We start from the raw sequence: 20,203 nt of genomic DNA, 5'->3' as shown, positions 1-20,203 counted from the left end.
AATGTGTGTGCAAAGTGAGAGACAGATGAGAGGGAACGAGTGTTTACAGTTGTTTGATGGTGTCAACACGTCTTTTTTTTTTCCCCCTGGTGTTCGCTTAATCATATCACAACGTGACCAATTTGATTTACATCCTGGAGATGTTTTGTTATGATGAAGTTTCTCCGCTGTGCTTAATTCCACAATCAAAACCATATTTAATTGTTCTGCTCAGGGAGCCTTGGCTGGGAAAAACAGTTTTGAAGACCTCATACACAACTGCATGGGGAATTAACTGTTTTCCAGTATTTGAGCAAATGTGAAATTTTATTAAGGTTTATTTTTTTGTCACGTGGAACAAATTCCCCACCCTTTATAATCTGATTCCTTGGAAACATTTAGCCGCGCTCTGTATTATTCATTCTCAACGTTGTACTTGGCAGACCGTCAGCGCAGACTGGGAGGTAGCTCTATAGAAAGGTTTAAGCTGCCGCATTGGTCAGAACATTATAAATCTGTCAGCTGTATGTTATTGTGCTGACAATTATTTGATATGAAAAGGGGGGGAAAAAATGAGATGTTGGACTCCATACTTTCCAGGGAAACTTTTGTTACTTCTAATGTGTCTCTGCTGCTCCTCGCATTTTCAGCCCCACATCTTTTTCTCTTCAAAAGCTGCTGACATCTGTGACTGCTTAAACCGACTCTTCGGGGGCTTTACCGTCGAGACGACGATAGGACTTACGGGGTGACGGTCGGCAGATGTCGCCGATCGTCTTTCATCCAGCCTGTGACTGGAGCAAACTGTTTCGCCCTGTCGCTCGTTTTCTGCTGCAGTGTGGAGTTATGTAACCAACAGCTGGATTTCACACACGGTCATTTACATCTCAGACATTATTGAATGCAACAGTTTGAGTCTAACCTCCTTTGTGTGTCTATTTCTCCTGTTCGATGTCAGTATGAAGATAAGTTCGTCTTTATAATATAACATGAATGGCGACTTCGCTGCAGAACTCCACAGAACTCTCCCCCCCCCCCCAGGGAACAGGGGGGGCCAGTAAACCTCTGCCAATACATTTTAATGATCCAGTTCAGGTGCAGGAGTGGCAGCAGGAGTAAATCACATAACGAACAGGCAAATAATGGCTGATGGATGAAGTCAGAAGGTAGAAGGAAAAAAAAATAAAGAAGGATTTTTTTTTGTGTGTGTTTTTAGTGCGAGAGCTCAAGCATTCTTTGTGTTTCGTGTTTGAAAAAAATAAAGTTTGAATTAGACTGTAAAACCGCATGAGAGTTGTTGCTTTTGGAAAGAGTCAAGCTTCTGCAGAAATAATTAGAAAGTCATGGATTTTCACAACTCGGCTTTAAGTTCCATATCCCGACCTGTTTATTATTCTCATCGTAACCCGTTTGTTGCGCGGTCCTCAGAACTCCAGGTGCCCGCGTGACATAAAATAGTGCATGAGAGTGTTTTTAAAACACCTGAGCAGAATCGTTCTCGACTCTCCGTCCCGACAGAAGTCCTCCGTAGATCTGGAGCCCAAGATGTCGCTGTCGGAGAGGATGAAGATCCTTAAAGAGAAGGAGGAGACGTGGAAGAACAAAGGCAAAGGGGCGGCCAATGACTCCGTCCAGTTCACTGTGGCTGGACGCATGGCCAAGAAAGGTGAGTTCATACTTTTCCCACCACCGCTCCCCCCCCGGGAACTTTGTCTGCTTCGACACGTCTGAGTCGAATCAATCAGCTGTTATGAATGTCCTGCAGAGCTCGGCGATTAGGTGCATTGGAGCAGATAGGCATATTTAGCAGGCAGGGGAGGAATCCGAGAGATCTTTGTATCACTGTTATTTTTGTTAAGAGTAGTTAAAAGTAAAAAAAACAATCAAACAGCCATCTCGATGTAATATAGACAAACAATAATTGCGTCCCATTATCAGCACAGACAGAAATCCAATCCTCTGTATGCAGGCACTCGGTGTGCACAGGCTTCTGAATAATTGAAAGGCTGTTCAATATTTTAGAGATTTCTTTTGATTGCAGTCCTCATTCATCTTTTGTGCTCTACCAGGGCTCGTCACCGGAAAGGAAGAATCGCCAATTCACTCTCTCAAGAAGTCTCACGCCACACCTGTGAAACCACATGAAGGTATCGTTCCTGGATACATCAACAAACAGGGATCTTGATGATATCAGTTAGTTGTTATTTAGCTTTTTTTGTTTTTCATTTTCATTCATTTTTAAAATACTACCATTTACTAGTTCTGACAGTGGCTACGTTAATGCTAAAACTGTATCTCACACTTGAGTGGAGGTCACAACTAATTGAATATCTATTTCTTCTTGTCAGAAATCTCCAGCAGGTCTGACGTCAAAGTCGAGGGCGACAAGCGGCTCGACAAGCTCGAGTCCTTCCTTGACAAACTCCACAATAAAGGTAAAATGTCCGCGTCGACGTCAAAGCTGAAACGACACAACGCAATGTCCAAATGACCTTTTAACGTGATCCGTCTTTGTTCCCTTGGTTCAAAGAGTAGTGCCGGTGCAAACGCACAACACTGTCAGATTAGCGAGAGAATAATCTATGTGTCACTTCCTGTTCCATCCTTCCTGCTTCCTGGGGTCGTGTTCGGGGTCGTCAGGCGTGAGCAAAAGCAAGACCTCCACCATCGAGGTGACGGCAGAGACGGAGAAGGAAGTGATGACGCTGGACGACGAGGAGACCTTCGGAAACTTCTACAAATCCGTCCCGGCGTCCGTGCTGCTGGACTCCAGTGTGGTTGTGACTGAGGAAGACCTGAGCCTGATCCAGGCCGACACGCCAAAGTTAGCCTTAAACATCTTTAGCAATTCATAGCAACAGTTTGAAATGTTCCAAATGAATATTTTTCTTTTGCAGGTTGCTCTAATGAATCCCACCTTCATGTATCGTTTCGTCTGTAGGCTCACGTCGGCTGTCGCCGAACACAAGCGAGCGGTGCGCCCGGCCCGAAGGAACCAAGGCTCCAGGAACCCTCTGCGGGCTCTGGCTGCCCGCAATGACATCCGGCAGGTTTACACTGAACAGCGGCTTAACGTGGCCACGGTGGAGACCAAGAGGATCCAGGTGGAGAGGAGTAAGGCTTCTCAGGCTTATTCTGCATCAAGATGGCATTTAGACCTCCCCCAAAAGACAAATTATAACCAAATCATGTGTGAGAACCTACTGGGGGCTCTTTGTTTTGTCGGTAGCTTCTCAGGTTTAAGACTACGACAGATACAAACACTGATCGAACTTCGATGTCGGGACCCTGATCGTGTGCTCGTCTTTTCCCGTCCAGTGGCCAAACACTCCAATCTGGCCGACGTGGCTCTCGCCGGCCTCGCCAGCAAGGAGAACTTCCGCAAGGTCAGCCTGCGCAGCGTGAAATCCACCGATGTTGTGACCAACAACAGTGCGCTGCCTTACAACAAGCTCATGCTCATTCGCATCAAAGGTCAGCACACGAAGGAGGATTGAACGTGTTTGTATCTCCGTATAAATCTCTATTTCTAATGTTTTGCCAATAATAAAAATCTGTTGCTGGTTTTTTTTTTTCTTCTTGTCCTGGTCTGCAGGTCGGAGGCACGTCCAGGTTCGCCTGATGGAGCCCACAGTCCGCTCTCTGAATAGCGGCGACTGCTTCCTCCTCATTACACCGAAGCACTGCTTTATGTGGAGCGGAGAATTCGCCAACGTCATCGAGAAAGCCAAGGTGCGTGCAGCGTTCGAAAAAGCTTCCATCCAGTGGAGGAAATATTCCTTCTTTGTGGAGGAGGTCATTTCGCAGCCTGAAAGCGTCTCCGCTGTGTGATTTAGCAAACGTCCTCCCCTCTCTGCCCGTGCAGGCGTCGGAGATGGCGGCGTTCGTTCAGGCGAAGCGGGACCTGGGCTGTAAGGCCCCTCAGGTGACCGTGCTGGAGGAGGGCATCAATACTGACAGCAGATGGGCCAAAGAGTTTTGGAGCCTGCTGGGCGGGAAGGCCAAGTACAGAGGTGTATACACGTCCCGTTTTATTATATACAGTGAAAAACACACATTTATCTAATCTGAAGGATATATTTTCCACTCTGCTTCCACTTTATCAATGCGTTTCTGTGTGTGTGTGTGTGTGTGTGTGTTCCAGGGGCGGGGGAGCCCGAGGAGGACGAGCTTTATGAAACCGGCGTGTTGGACTCCAACGGCGTGTACAGACTCCAGGGGGACAAACTTGTTCCACACGAAGACGCCTGGGCGTCCATTCCAAGCGTTTCCCTGCTCGACTCCAAAGAGGCAAGTTTTGAAACCGCATCAAAGACAATCCAACGCCATTTTAAATGTTGTTGTTTTTTTTTTTTAAATGTCCACGCTTCACGGCGGGTGGGGGGTCGATCGGCGGTCTTTTCTTCCACGCCAGGTGTTGGTGTTTGACTTCGGCAGCGAGGTGTACGTGTGGACTGGGAAGGACGTGTCCTTGAGTGACAGGAAAGTCGCCGTCAAACTGGGCAAACAGCTCTACAGCGGCAGCTACGACTACAGCAGCTGCAGAGTTAACCCTTTGGATGCCTCCTGCACAAATAAAGACGTGCCTGAGTGAGTGTCCCACGCTGATTCCGTCACAACATTACAGTGGAAGAATGTGTGTGAATAAAAGGGAGATGAAATATCACAGCTGTTTTCTCGCTGAATGTCGAACATCTTCTGTGGTATTTGTTTAGTTTTTTTTTACAACCTGCTTTTGGGCGAATCACAGCTATGTTATTGTAGCCTCTAGTGGCGTGTGCGGGCCGGTGCAGCTGTACAGTCGCCCCCTTGTTTTGGGGATTTCGTTTTCCCCGTTGCGGCTGATGGATTGTTGTGTGGCAACGCAGGCAGGGGGAGAGTCGTCCGAGCTGGGCTCTGTTCGGCCGTCTGTCCGAGCACAACGAGACGGCCCTGTTCAGAGAGAAGTTTCTGGATTGGGCCGAGAGGAAGAAAGAAGAAGCAGCTCAGGAGGAGGAAATTAAGGTAAATCAAATCGGACATATGGTGTTTTGGCAGTTGCTGATTTTACGAATCTGTTGGGGCTCGTTTCTGGGTTTTTTTTATTTTTTTTTTTAAGGGATTATAGGGAACTTGCTTTGAAGTAGATCCTTCAGTAGCCCCTTTGTTTTCCCTCCATCCATCTTCTACACTGCTTTATCCTGTGCAGGGTTGCTGGAGCCAACCCCAGCTAACTACCCTTACTTTTACATGTGCTATATCTCTCAGCACGCTCGTTAAAACCTCACATCCAGTGCTGTTGTTCTTGCCCAGAGTCCGGTCCACTCCACCCCACGCTCGCCGCTGGAGCTGGAGCTGCAGGCGTGCGACGCCAAGGCCCTGCTGGACAACGAGCCGGAGCCGGTGAAGACGGTCCTGGAGGGCGTGGACGTCCACCGGGGCTACGGCGTGGTGCGGACGGAGGACAGGCGGCAGGCGGAGCTGTCCACCGTCGCCGTGGAGGCCTGGCACATCAGAGAGCACGGCGAGGAGGAGCTGCCCGAGGAGAGCCTGGGCCAGCTGCACGAGGGCGACGCCTACATCATCCGCTGGAAGTACTCCATCACCACGCTGGGTGAGGCAGTTCTCCGGCGCCTGGAGGGTCAAACTGTGGAGGGGGGGAGGTTCAAATGGAGTGAAAAACTGAGAGGGGATTTATGGAGCTGGTGATGGAGTGCTGCATTGACCTGAACCACATGTGAGACGGGCCCATTATTTCATTGAAAAACAATATAATTGGTCAATTTTACTGAGGTTGGGAAAGACTTCAGCTTTTGGTGTTTTTGAGAAATAAGAACAGCGGATACTTATTTCTGGGCTGTTGTGGTTCTGTTGCGTTGTGTCAGTGGGCAAGCGGCAGAAACCTGGTGAACTGAGTGCCGGAGCTCCCGGGAGAGAGAGGACCGCCTGTTTCTTCTGGCAGGGCCGTCACTCCAGCGTCAGCGAGAAGGGAACCTCGGCTCTAATGACGGTGGAGCTGGGCAGCCACAGAGGCTCACAAGTGAGTAACGACCACGTGGCAAACACGTTGGGTACTGTGGATCGTGAGTTTGTTTTTTATTTTTGTTGCTATGTTGATCTACGCTCAGGTGTTGGTGAGTCAAGGGAAAGAGCCTCCATGCTTCCTGCAGCTCTTCAAAGGCTGTTTGATCATCCATAAGGGCAGCAGAGAAGACAGCAGCAAAAATACAGGTGAATGAACGACACCGTTTCCAGGGATCCTCTGCATTCCCAGTTGTGTCACAACTGGGAATTCCCCATTTGGAGTGAGGTCATTACCTTCACTACTACAGAAAATCTTTTCTGGAGCCACTCGTCTGCAGTGGCTCCATAGAACTTTCCGAAAATGCTGCAGGACTAAACAATTTATTTTCATTTGTCAAAAACGGTCTAATCTACTGACTAAAAACATCCAGATAGCAGATCAAATAACTAGAACTACTCAGGAAAAACAGAGAAAATAGTTATAAAAAAAAAAAAAAGGTGCTAAATAAATTGCTAAAACTCAGTAATGCAAATTGCTGAAATGGCTAAAGCAAGGCAAAGGAAATGTAGTTATAGAGCACCATTTAAAGACAGTGCTTCACAAAGAAATTGAAGAAAAATACACAAAAGCTTTACAAAGAAATATATCAAATAGAATAAATACGAATAAATATGTTAAACCTAAAAAGAAATGAAAGAAATTGGGAATAAAATCTATTTTTTAAAAGAGGAAAAATGGATGCAAAAGCAAAATATTAAATAAAATGTATCCAAATTGCAACATTTCATGAATGCAACCTCAGTTTTTGTATAAAGTTTATATGAATCTTGGTTTTTTTTTTCTTCATCCCAGATAATTCAATAAAAATACATTTTAATTTAGTGCTAAAACGACTCTCTTGGTCATAAAGTTTGCAGCCCTTTAATGCAGGATGACTAAAGTCTGGAAGGCACTATTAGAAGTAATAATTGGTATCAGGATACAGAATGCTGCATTATTTCTTTATATCAACGCTCGACGTTAAACTCTGCGCCGCCCCTCCAGAAGCCTGGAGGCTGTTCTGTGTCCGCGGGGAGGCCGAGGTGGAGGCCTCGCTGGTGGAGGTGGACTGCCAGCGGGCCGGCCTGCGCTCTCGCGCCAGCCTGGTGCTGCTCAACGCCCAGAGGGGACAACTGTACCTGTGGCACGGCTGCAAAGCGCAGGCCGGCGCCAAGCAGGTCGCCAAGCGAGCCGTGGACAAGCTGAGCCAGAGGTGAGCGGAGCAGCTCGGCTTGACGGACGCGGTGGACGTGTGGGACGACCAACAGCTTCCTGTGTGTGTCTCAGGTGTCCCTCGGAGTTGGGCCTGAGCAGCAGCGTGAAGGTGGAGGAGGTGGAGGAAGGAACTGAACCTGCGGAGTTCGTGAAGGCTCTGGGCCCACAGGACAAGAAGGCTTATGACTGCATGCTGAAAGGTGCGAATGCCTCGGATGCTTCAGGCCTCACGGCAAGGTATTTGCAGGACGCGGTGAATGATGATGATGATGATGATGTGTGTGTGTGTGTAGATCCAGGGAAGTACAACTACACCCCCCGGCTGTTCCGACTGAGCGCCAGCTCTGGGATGTTTGAGTGGGAGGAGCGGCTGTATCCCGCCCGGGTGACGGAGGGAGTGATGGCCATGCCTTTCCTGCAGGAGAACCTCTACTCAGTTCAACAGCCAGGTGTTTCTTTGTTCTTACGGCTGCGTGGATTCTGATGAATAAGCTGCTGAAACGTTTGTCTGGAACGCGACTCAGACGCTCAACAAGAAGAATAGAAAGTTTCTTCAAACAAGCCGCATCCAGATTATTATTGTTATAATGATAAGGCTATAGCAGTGAACATTAACTGTACTTTGTCTTATCTCCTCCTCCTCCTCCTCCTCCTCCTCCTCCTCCTCTCGTTCTCCAGCTCTGTTTCTCCTGGACAACCGTATGGAGGTGTATCTGTGGCAGGGCTGGCAGCCGGAGGACTCGCAGAGCACCGGATCCGCGAAGATGCGCTGGGACAGCGAGAGGAAGTGCGCCATGGAGACGGTGCTGCAGTACTGCAAAGGTCGGAGGTCACAGCAGGTTTAGATCACATAGAAATGTCAGTTTTTCGTGGTTGATGGGTGGGGAAAAAAAACAATTGCGCCACTAAATAGACACGGATGACGAGTGCAGTTCATTACAGAAGATCATCCGATTGGATTTAAAAGTGTGACAAAGTCACTAATAATTCAGTGAAAAGTTTCTGTGAATTAATATGAAGTTATTTTGTCTTCCTGTGCCCATGGGGTAGAAATCATCTTTGCAAGTAGAAAATACCAGTAAAAAGCCTGAGTGATGCAGCCAGGCCAGCAGTTGTTCTTTTTGTTTTTTGTTTTTTTTAAATAAAACATTTTTTCTTTCATTTTATTTATTTATTTCACACATAAAACTAATGATTTGGACTTGTGCATGAATTACGGGGGGAAGAAATGGGCACAGAAAAAGAGCTTGGCGCTTATCATGCTGGGGATGTATCACTACAACACCCTCAGTCTGTACACAGTTATTAATGTGGGTCTGGAATCAAACCCAATTAAAAGATGACTCAACTGATTCTCAAACCAAATGGGGGGAAAAAAAATAAATCACGTGGTATTTATTTATTCATTTAACGCATTTTGATTCAACAATGAGCTGCACTGATGAAATTAGAGCATAATAACCCTTGTAATGGACGACATTCACCCTGGACAAATTAAAAGCGAATAAACAGGCCGTGGTATCTGAGCGTGAGATAAAGTTTGACATTTGTACAGCACAAGATCAGGAGCTGTTTACAGGGGCGGGATCATCTTTGATTTTTTTTTTTTTTTAAACACAGTCACTTTGTGAGCAAAGGCATCATTTCAGTCCGACTCATTGATCTCAGTGTTTTTATTGATGCTTCTCTGACTGACACCCTGCGATCCGCCAGGAATTAGATCAGCAGCAGCAGTTTGTTCAATCTAAAGATATAATGTGAATATTTCCCCTTGTAATTTTTTTTCCATTCAAAACTGTATGTTTGACACAACTTGTTGTGATTTGATTTACAGAGAAGAATCCTCGGCGCCCCCCTCTGGCCTATCTGGTCGTAGCGGGCTGTGAACCCCTGACCTTCACCAACATTTTCCCGTACTGGGAAAAAGACCCCAACGTCACGTCAAAGGTGCGACCAAAGTTTCCGCTTAATTTCCACGGGGAATTTTAGATACATTTGTTCAATCTGTTAAATATATTCCCACATCTTTCAGCACAGAGCTTCCATAGTCTTGTGCTCTGGGCTCAAAAAATGATTCTAGGTGACCTGTGCATGCGATGGAGGAATCAATGCACAGTGCGTGCAGGGGGGCGTGGCCTCAACAGCCCTGCAGTAAGATGTGTGCAGCGTGATGGCGGATTGACATTCAATTGTACCTGCAAGAAATCTGGATGTATAGTTTCACTTCTCTATTAAGAGCCAAACGCCAATTTATTAAATCCCTGGTTTATTCCCATGGAAGGTTTTTCAACTTCCTGGTGTTTCTCAGTACAATAGTTGAGAACGGAGACCCTTTTTGATTCGGTTGGAAACATTTAAACCACCTCCCTCGGCGATTCCAACAAGATGTCGATTCAATATGCACGTTTTGAGTTTAAAGTAAGGTTTGAAGTTTGACTTTCTGTGCAGGCCGACGGCTTCAAGAACAAAGTGGTGCTGGTGAAGGAGGCGCTGTCCAACCTCAGCAAGCAGCAGTATTCCATCGAGGAGTTAACCAGGAAGCCTCTGCCCGAAGGAGTGGACCCCCTGCGTCTGGAGGATTATCTCTCCGACAAAGACTTCAAGGTGGGGCGGCGGCAGCCGAAGCCTTCAGAACAGCTGACGACACTTCAGTACAATAATCTTCAATAATCGCTGTTGAGAGATCCGGCGTGTGACTGATAAGCAGACTTCAGTGTGCTGCTTTAATGACCGTCTGTTGTGTTGATTCATTGTTTTGCAGACACTTTTGGAGATGAGTCGAGTGGAGTTTAACGCCCTGCCAAACTGGAAGCAGAAGAACTTGAAGAAAAGCAAGGGTCTGTTTTAAAAGATTGTTTAAAAAAAAAAAAAAAATACATTTTCTACACAGATCTGCTCTTTTATAACATTTTCAGTAGCTTTTCTTTTATACATTTTTTTTTTAATCACAAGGAAAAAAAAATATCTATCTTCGTTCTGTGAAGGATTTAGGAGAAGCAAATGTACAATTATGTTTCAATGTTGCTCTGTTGTTTTAATAACAGTGCCATTTTTACTATTTCTATTTCCTCTTTGTCTCAAATATTGTAGCCAATCATTATGTGCAATTGTTTTAGTCCTTGATGGGAAGACCCCCCCCCCCCCCCCCCCGGCGACAGTAAAAACCTTTGTTACCATCATGTTATAAATATGTAATATACCTGAAATGAATGTGTTGTTTTGTTATCTTGTGCAAAAATATCTGTATAAAAAAAAGACAAAAGAAACAAACAAAAGAAACAAAAATCTCCTGTGGTTGTCAGACCAGGGGGGGGCGTTTCATGGAAAAAGCGCAAAGAAAATAAATCAATTTGATAAATTGTTGGAGCTGCCAAACGAGAGAAGACGAAGCAAAACAAATCGAAACGCAGCGTTCAATCATAATTCCCGATTGTTTGATTGTGTCCAACAAGGTTTTTTTGAGGACAAATGTGTCGGACTCCTCCTGTCAGCATCTCAGAAACACACCGTGTTTGTTGTTTGTTGTGTGAGACGGCGTGAAAAAGAGGCTGGTGTGACAAAATACCCTCAAAACTCCTCTCCAAAAGTTTTCTAAGTGCACCTCGGTACTGAATACTTCCTGGTTTGCATGTTTTTATTTACCTGTGTGCTCGTTATGGCCACTTTCTGGTTGTTTGGGACCAAAACTAATTGGTGTGTGTGTGTGTGTGCGTGTGTGCGTGTGTGTGTGTGTGTAAATGTGAAACGCTAAAAGTATTAAGTGTGTGAGAGAGAAACATTATGGTTGGTGTATCAAACTGCCTTGTCATAGCCTGTCCCATACAAAACACCCTGTTAACTGCCAGAAATGAACTCATATGGAAAAAGAAATCCTCTTGTGTTTTGTTAGCAAAAAAAAAAAAATATTGTAAACAATTGTGTATTCATTTCTGTGACGAATACGATCTGTATCATGAGTGCAGGAAGCCAGCAGGTTTTTATTTCTTGGCACATGTGGGATGGAGACCATAATGCTCAGTATTCTCTTTTAAATAAAATAAGAAAAAATAAAAGATGAATGTGAGTCGTTTTTATTCGGGATTCATTAGCTCACATTAATGTCTCCAGCAGATACGACCTCCAGCGTTGCCAGGTTGGATGTATTTTGATCGTTTTAGCAACAAGCTTGTTGAGATGTCTTTGAGTCGGGTTGGTTCTGTCATGCATTTATGCTGTAAACCGTCTAATCTGGCAACCCTGCCCCTCAATGTCACGTTTACTACCATCCTGCCAACGTCTGCAGGCTCGGCATGCTGATAAAACACTGTTGGTTGTTCTGTTACGTCATGATGAATACATCATGAGGAAAATATAAAAATATTCAATCAAGCTCAAGAAATATTAGCTGTGTCAGGAACATTATTTAAACCATTCTTAGATTATCGTGTTTTAAATATACTCCATGGATTAGAAGTTGTAATCTTGACTTGGATTGTAAGATTCCCCACATATTCACATAAAAGAGTGCAGGGTGGAAGAATAGAAGCCCTGAAACAAGCCTGTTTTTATTATTATTCTGTTTCAATGTGGATTAATACAAGTGTTGGCTATGCTCGTGTGTCACCGCCAGAGGGCGACACCTGTCCAGTCTTTACCGTCTCTAAAGCTGGTTTAAGGTGAAGCATTCAACACAAATAACAATAAGCTTGTGAGTGAACAGGAAGTTTTGTTGGAGGGCAGGGGGGTGGGAGGGTTGGAAGTTTCTCAAACATTCTTGAGTCGACTCTCACTCCTCGTTATGTTCCACCTGAGTCGTGCAGAGATTTTGTTTGAAACGGCAGCTGCTGTTCATCGCTGTCCTCTCACACATCAACACAGAGGTATGGAACGATAGAGGCGAGGAGTTCTGCACTGCTCCTCTGTATCCCGAGCCGATGAACACAAAACACTCAGGTAGTTTCCACAGCAGATGGCAGGAGGCAAAGTCGCCTCTTCCCGGAACAGCAACCGGGCGGCCGGGTTTGTTTATTTATGATCAACTCTGTCCTGCCAGCATGAATCAGCTGCATCCCTTCGCCTCCAGGCTCAGGTGCCGCCGCCGCTCGCTGCGAGGCCGACATGCAGGCCGAGGAGGAGCGGCGGCTGCAGGACGGGACACGATGGAGGCCGAATGGCGTCTCCGGGATGTGAGAGAGTCTCCAACTGCGATTCTGATCGAAAGACTGCGTGAGTCGGGGTCGTTGTTGAACTCAGAACGTCAGAGGTAACAAACGCTGTTGTCGTGTGAATGGAAGCACAAAAACGCAGCAAACTGTTTCAGCAGTCTGAAGAAGGAAACAAAACAAACTGTTGTCATGCACTGCCATCTAGTGGTGTCAGATGGTATGTATCATATTTATATATACATATATATGTGTGTAAGTTTGACTTATAACCTGGAAAATGTGGTATTTAATCAGGTGGCGTTACTTCCCGTCAACAAGTTGTACCCGCCACTGACGCCATCAAACTTCAGCTCGCTGTATGTTGTGTTTTTAAGATTCTTATCCTGCGTTTTGATTGCAGGCACGCGTCGACCATCTTTTCTTTTGTTTCGATCTCAGCTTTCACCGTGCCAAAGTTGTCCTCATCAGCCTTCTAGTCCTTTACTATAAGCTGATTTTCAAACACTTACGAAGAGCAACATCATGTGTTTGTGTGACTTGCAGAATCTGCAAAAACAACAGGATAACACAAGAATTAAAAAAAAAAATAGATTGAATAAACATCACATCCTAACGTTCCCCAGGGAATTGATTTCCTCAGAAAGAGCCAACCAGTTCTCGAGCCGGGGGTTTATGCGAACACGCTGCGTTTTACAGGCCCCACTTACCTCATACAGATAAGATCTTTATTACGGCCGCGCTGAGCAACGATGAACTCATTTTGTTGGAGGACACACGAATCCTCCAAAGTTTTTCCTAAATCACATCGTAGCGCTGCCCGGCTCGCTCTCGTCTCGTAGAGAGAAAAGAACCACAACACTTGTTTTGTGTGAGAAATCTAAGGCCTTGAAAATTTCATTTTACGCTAGAAGCACAGTCGCAAATATTGAACTGGAAAAAACAAGAAAAACAAACCCGCAATAACCTTTGTGTGTGTGTGTGTGGTGAAGTCGAACAGTAAAAATGAAGGCGATAATGTTTCTGATCAATACAGTTGCTGCTTCCCCCCTCCGGCAGGTAAAATTCAGCCATTTCTCCTCAGGCTGCTTAAAGAGCTTGAGCAGGATTAGAAGGCTGAGCTGCACAATGTGCAGATCTCAATGGGCATTGATCAGCCGGCGATGATTCACATAAAAATACCTTGAACGACCGAAGTTCACGTTGTGGAAGTTTGCTGCTCGCTACATTTCTCTCCGCTCCGATTATCGTCTGCTTTCGCCTTGGAAAGAGACGTTTCATACATTGGGGCGACATGATACAGCCGCTGCAGCGCTTGCCTTTAAGAATCATTAGGTTTCTGTGCCATTTGCAATCAACAGCCCATAAATCTGGGACTGAACACACTTTGAATCAATGCCGTTAAAAGAAAAAACCCATCTTTGAATGAAACGTGTTGGACGTGAAGGCTGCCTGCAGCGTTCATGTAAAGGAACATTTAGTTTGATTTTTGTTCCCCAGCAAACGCTCAATGGAAAGGACTTTCTTCTGGCAGGTCGAGGACAAACCAAACATAAATTAGGAGGTTCAGCAGTGTGTCGCCTGCTCGCTGCTTTTCACTGCAGGTGATTAAATGTTCCGTTTCTACAACTGCACCTCTCCGAAAGTTCATCTTGAATAAATACACAAAGAGAAATTGCCTTGGTAAAAACTAAATAGATAACATAAAAAGGTTTCATTCAAGGTGGAAAGATTATTTAGGGTTTAATGGAAATAAAAGTGGTGAAAAACAGTTTAAACTTAGCTAAAACTACAAAAAACGGATTTAAAACAGTTGAAATAATCGAATCTGCTTAAAATGATAAAACAACTGAAAAGTAGCTAAAACTACTAACATGTAATTTGAATAAATATTTTTCAGCTAAAGTAGCTAAAACCTTCAAAAGGTAAAGCAGCAAATAAATTGTTTAAACTGGCTGAGAAAAAATAAGATTCAACTGCAAAATTGTTAACATGAAAACAACAGAAAATTGTGAAACTCGCTACAACCATGAACAACACTTAATAGAATAAAATAGAATAAAACTACATGACAGTTGCTTTAGTTGCTGGAACCAGTAGATGGCGGTAATGCAACTTTATGGCTGCAAACTGCAGTTACATCCAGAAGAAGAAGAAGAAGAAGAAGAAGAAGAAGTAGTAGTCTTCTGTCTATAATGTCATTTTTCTCTCATTGTTAGTGTACGTCTCGCGTGTGTGGTTTCATTGTTAACAAATAAACAACGCCTCCCTCTGGTGGCCCAATATTAAAACTACATCATTTTCCGTGTTTCTATGGAAACAGACCTCGTTTTCAAAACCAACGAGGAACTTTTCTGAAACAAAAACACACAAATGATGCGTTCTCACGTAAAATGCTGTCGGTCAAACTTGTTCTGATGTCTCAAACTTAAATAAAATGTCTAGACAGCAAGCTGAAGTTTATATTGATTAATTTTAGATATGCCAAACCCTTAAATGACAGTATTCTAGTGACAGTTTAAGAAAACTATCAAGGCGACTGAGCTTGAAATAAATTCATTATTGAAGTTATTATATTAGCAATCATTGCTCTTCAATTACTTATAATAGGAAAGACGACATTGCCAGTGGGTTTTGTACATCAGTAAACTTTTCACGTCGTCCCTTTTGAAGACAATGAGGATAAAACTCAGTGAAAAGCGCCAACTGTTGAATTGTCAAGGTCGAAATTCAGTTTCTGTCACTTGCTTCTAATTATTGATAGACCGAAAATTAGCAGGGAATTGAAGAGGCTATATTTAAAAACGAAACTTCAGAATTTAACAGAAGCTTAAAATGAGACTGTTTCTTGTGTGTATTTGTTCATTTCTCTGTTGGAGGTTGTAAAACAACAACTTTTTAACTGATGTTGTTTCCCTTTTCCCTTTTTGTTGTCGAAGAAGAAGAAGTGTGCCGAGCAAAAGACCAGTGTTAGACGAGCGCAGATGGGATCTTCATAGTCTTTCGAGAGGCGAACACACACACACACACACACACACACACACACACACACACACACACACACACACACACACACACACACACACACACACACACACACACACACACACACACACACACACACACACACACACACACACACACACACACACACACACACACACACACACACATTTTGAATGAGGATTACTGCTCCTCCTGCTGTCAGCGGGTGTTTTCCAGGCTGCACATGGGGACGGCTCAACATCTTCAAACTCACATTAACGCACACTCTGAAACTACACACACACACACACACACACACACACACACACACACACACACACACACACACACACACACACACACACACACACACACACACACACACACACACACACACACACACACACACACAGAGAGAGAGAGAGAGAGAACCAGTTCATCCCTCGCTCTTTCGTCTCTTCATACATGTAACTGCACTGACCCGCCGCCGCTGTGATAAAAATCAGTCCAGCTTCCCGCAGATGAGACAGGAACTGCGGCTGACAGATTGATGGAAAGATCCCCCCCCCCCCCTCCCATCCATCATTTCGGCCTGTTTATCATTGGCGGCGCCCGGTGGGGAGGGGGTTCAGACGGCGGCGCCCAGCAGGGGCTCGGTCACAGGGACACGGATCTCTTGGTCTCGCCTCTGCGAACATAAAGGCCTCAGCTTCTCTTTTGACGACGACTGAACGTCACTCGCTCTGTGAGCCGCTTTGATATTCTAATGCCAAAAGTTTTGTACTTGGGCGACGGCGAGGCACACCTAAAAAAAAATGTAATCTGGGGAGAGGAAGGGATTAGACTTAAGCTCCCGAAAGATGTTTCTGAAAATGAGGCAAGTTTGGATATTCAAACGTGCGTGTTCATCTTCGCCATTCAAACTGCGAGAAAGAAGGCAAATGAAGACGAGAGCCCATTAAAACGTCCCTGCGTGAGAGAGAACTGGAACATTTTCGGATTTGTTCAACAAAGAGGCTTCTGCTGGATAAAGAAAAGAAAAAAAAACGTAATCAAAAACACCCAGTGGCTTTCAGAGATGGAAATGAAACACCTACACAGCCACGGTGTGTGCAAACAAACAAACAAACAAACAAACTCTATTGTCGGTTCGTGTTGCGTTTGCTAGGGAACTTATTGTCGGTAACTCAGCGGAGGGAAGGCGTGTTCATTTGTTCCCTTTTCTAAATAGATTGTTTCCTAGTTTGTGTCTGCGCTCAGTGCTTATATCTACCTGATCTCACCATGTGTGACACTTGAGGAGCTTTGTGACGGACACATGCAAAGTTTATCATCATGAACACACAGAAATAGTTAAAATGTCCTGTTCCTAAAGGGAACAACATGTTCAGTTATTTCCCCATAACAGAAAAGTACTACGCTTCCTATTGAATCATTTCCTTCCTTGAGTCAATAACACCTTTTAATCAAAGGGGCCATATTAAGTGAAATTCATTTCCCAGCAGTAATAATCGTCCCCATAACTGGAACGACGGCCCAGAAGTGAAGAAAGTGTGTCCTCTCTCTCCTTGGCTTGTTCCAGGTTTTAAAAAGTGTGTTGCTCCAACTAGCCAATCAGAAATCAACCCCTATATAGTGTCATCAGGGGTTTAGCCAATCACAATCAAGGCAGGCTCCTCCACTTTGACTCCTCCCACAATCAGGCAGCTCTGCTCTGGCACATGGCACCACGAGAGGAAGTACTTCCTCCTCTTCCCATAGATGGGCATGTGTGGGTGGAGCCAGTCCAGCTCACACAGACACAGCAGATTCTGAATGCAGCTCCGATGAGCCAATATTCTAGTGGAGGAAAATCAAGGAAAAGCTGGATTTTGTAGCAATAAACTTAGAAAGCAGCATTTTCGGACCATGTGAAAGTGTTGAATCGCTGTATAATATGACCTCTTTAACACTGACTGACCTATAATATATCATTTTCTCTATTAGCACGTCCGACTCCACAATACCACGTTTGTGCATGTGCTGAGTCAGCAACTAATGACTGCAAAGCCCTTATTTGGATACTACTGCTTCATCTCACGGTGTTATTTTTAGAAAATCACCATCAAAGCTGCTTCTCTGCTCTCAAACGAGCCTCAGAGCCGTGCTGTCAGGTGTTTTCTTTTCGCTGGCCGGCAAAGGAAGCTGCAGAGAGAATGGAGCAGTGGGGTGGAGAACAGAGCCGTGATGGAGAGGCTCCGACAGGTGGAGGAGGAGAGAACGATGCTGCGGCTGAGAACGGCCGCGCTCTCTAGCGCCACCTGCCTCACCAGTGGGAAATCTGCGACGGAGCTTTCGTCGGACAGCAGAGCCCGAGCCGGGCATCCTGCAGTAGGACTGACAGAATACACAAACCCTCCACTGGAGAAAAACAATTAATATAGAGAATCTGTTTTGCAGTTGTGGTTGCCCAGAAATGTATACATTTAAAAAATGGCACTAATCAACAACCATATATTGTAAACTTGAGTACTATGATTCAATGTAAAAAAAAAAAAAAAAGGGGGTAATTTGATGAAACAGTAACTCTCTCTCTCTGTTTCTACATGTAAACATTTATTAATTGGCCATATCATATGTCCGTCTTTGTCAAAAAGCATTATACAAAGAATCTCAGCATTAACAATCATATTTTCAATGAAGAAGGTCAGAAATAAACAAATACATTCGTAGTGCAACAACACTCTTCATCACCGGGTAAATAAATAATAGTAAAAATCTGATATTAAAACGTGTCAGATATAAATACTTCCCACAGGGTTGGAGGCGGAGCTTTAACTGCACCGTCCCATGGCCACTTGTTAAAGATGTCAATTGATAAAGGTCCAAATGACACCGCCGCCATCGTGTGAGCGCCGTCGTCCTCTCCTCGCACACGGGAAAGAAGCAACCCCAGTGAATTCTGCACAAAATAAAGACGACACAATGGGAGCAATTTAACAGGAACATATTCATTTTTCTTCTCGGAGAGTGGAGGGGGCACTTTTCACCAACGTCCACTTCTGCTCTACTTCTTGGCCTATTTTGTGTTTTATATATGTGTCATCTCGTCGCTTTCGGCTCATTTTTGTCCCAATCTCTAAAAATGTCTCCTCCTTCCAATTATTGGATCTTATTAATTAATGATCCATCTTCGAATTCAACCAAGAAATTGTTATGCAGCTACTCTGAGACCTTGGAAAATCACTGAACTTATATTACATTTTAATGCCCCGGGGGATCCAACATTTCCCGTAGTCCTTGTTTTTTGTTCTCCCTTTTTTTAATCACGAGAGAATCTGTCCAAAATAGCAAAAGGAGGACAGATGACCGCCTTAAAAAGTTGCCGAATCACTATAATGCAGTGCTTCTCAAATGGTGGGGCGAGCCCCCCTGGGGGGGCGTGGTGGGGTGTCAGGGGGGGCGTGAGGCAGGCGCAACTTTCAGTATTAGTGTCTTTATTCATGCTTGAACGATAAAAAAAGGGCCTCCAGCTCATTTTATTAATTTATTTTGATAATCAGGCGATTGTATGCAGAATGCTGGTGCAGCAACTCATACAGTGGTTTATACAGATAAATAAATAAATATTATCAGGTTCTCAATGGTAGTACAATTCGGGGGGGGGGGGCCTGAAAATTTTTTGGTCCTCTAGGGGGGGCATGACAGAAAATAGTTGAGAACCACTGCTATAATGAGACAGTAAAAAAAAATGCACAAAATTAATTGTGTGCCACAAATCAATGAAAGAGCACATTAAAAAGACACTTTCCCCAATGAGAGACAATAAATAATAAACTATACATATTATTGGAGCAGAATTTACAGTGTTTTGGTGTCGCGTGGTTGTTGGCTGGTGGAACTTTTCTTTGCTGGTCAGTGTCTTGAGTGTTGAAGCCATATAAACGGTGGATGTATTGGAAGAGGAGCGGGAGTTTGATGGAAGCTGTGAGTTTTGGAAATAACCGAAATAAGCACAAAGGGACACAAACAAAGAAAATGGAGGTGCAAAATGTGCTGCGATTGGAAGTCCAGACCTTCAGAGGAAATGAGAGGATTTCTCAAATACTGTGATGAGAATCGTGAACTTATGGTATGATCTCTGGTAACTGGATGTTAGACGTTAGAAATATTTCTCATTGCCAGTTGTTATGCTCATTTTCCTGATTATTGTATTTCAAGATGTTCTCTCTTAATATCAGCATCATGATAGACCAGAGGTCTGGAACTTGCAACATTTACCCAAAATTATTTGTAAATAAAATCTTTGGATATTATACGATTTTAAAATGTAAGCAAAATCTAGACTAGAAATGGGTAAATAAGAGAATATCTTATTGGAAGCTGGAATATCTAAAGAAATAAAGAAAGAAATAGCGAAAAAGATATAATAGCAGAAAATACATTTTTTTGTATTGTAAAAATAGGTAAAGGAAAAATTAAAAATATAATAAAAGAAAGGAAAAAAGAAAAAAGGAAAGAGAATAAATAAATGGAGGAAAAAATAGGAAAAGGGAGAACGAAGGAAAAAACAAGCAGGAAAGGAAGAAGAAAACTAAAACTGCTCTACAGCAACTAGTTAAATAACTAAAGCAGCTAAAATAGCCAAGTTGCATAAAAATATCTCAAGTGTGAAAATCCATAAAAACCTACAAAAACTAAAAACTTATACAAAATACATCTAAGCTGCCTCTGGTGTGCCACACTTTTTGAATGCAACCTAAAATTTAGTTTGAATAGCAACTTTTTAAAAAATGCTTTGTTTTTTACTTCTTTTTTTTTTATTTCAAAGAATTTCCGTGTTTTGTGGCTCGGGATAATT

The 20,203-nt window shown here is 44.0% G+C and overlaps 1 protein-coding gene across 4 annotated transcripts in view; it reads left to right on the top strand.

Annotated features, from left to right (window-relative positions):
* LOC308145382 (supervillin-like) overlaps positions 1-11,283 on the top strand; it is a 41,411-nt gene extending 30,128 nt beyond the window's left edge. For all 4 annotated transcript variants that reach the window (XM_080516794.1, XM_080516795.1, XM_080516796.1 and 1 more), the window contains 21 exons: positions 1,498-1,645; positions 2,049-2,126; positions 2,328-2,414; positions 2,620-2,803; positions 2,921-3,093; positions 3,298-3,453; positions 3,575-3,711; positions 3,845-3,992; positions 4,124-4,269; positions 4,394-4,569; positions 4,848-4,983; positions 5,272-5,572; positions 5,844-5,998; positions 6,087-6,189; positions 7,028-7,235; positions 7,310-7,437; positions 7,531-7,686; positions 7,916-8,059; positions 9,072-9,184; positions 9,686-9,841; positions 9,999-11,283. In XM_080516794.1, the coding sequence (XP_080372920.1) occupies positions 1,498-1,645; positions 2,049-2,126; positions 2,328-2,414; positions 2,620-2,803; positions 2,921-3,093; positions 3,298-3,453; positions 3,575-3,711; positions 3,845-3,992; positions 4,124-4,269; positions 4,394-4,569; positions 4,848-4,983; positions 5,272-5,572; positions 5,844-5,998; positions 6,087-6,189; positions 7,028-7,235; positions 7,310-7,437; positions 7,531-7,686; positions 7,916-8,059; positions 9,072-9,184; positions 9,686-9,841; positions 9,999-10,085 (3,120 nt within the window). In that variant the 3' untranslated portion in view covers positions 10,086-11,283. The remainder of the gene's footprint in view (positions 1-1,497; positions 1,646-2,048; positions 2,127-2,327; positions 2,415-2,619; positions 2,804-2,920; positions 3,094-3,297; positions 3,454-3,574; positions 3,712-3,844; positions 3,993-4,123; positions 4,270-4,393; positions 4,570-4,847; positions 4,984-5,271; positions 5,573-5,843; positions 5,999-6,086; positions 6,190-7,027; positions 7,236-7,309; positions 7,438-7,530; positions 7,687-7,915; positions 8,060-9,071; positions 9,185-9,685; positions 9,842-9,998) is intronic.
* The last annotated feature ends 8,920 nt before the right edge of the window (positions 11,284-20,203 follow it).

Source organism: Blennius ocellaris, assembly GCF_963422515.1.
Source record: "Blennius ocellaris genome assembly, chromosome: 21".
NCBI classification, from domain to species: domain Eukaryota; kingdom Metazoa; phylum Chordata; class Actinopteri; order Blenniiformes; family Blenniidae; genus Blennius; species Blennius ocellaris.
The sequence above is the reverse complement of the archived record's forward strand: the minus strand, read 5'-3'. Positions and strand labels throughout refer to the sequence as shown.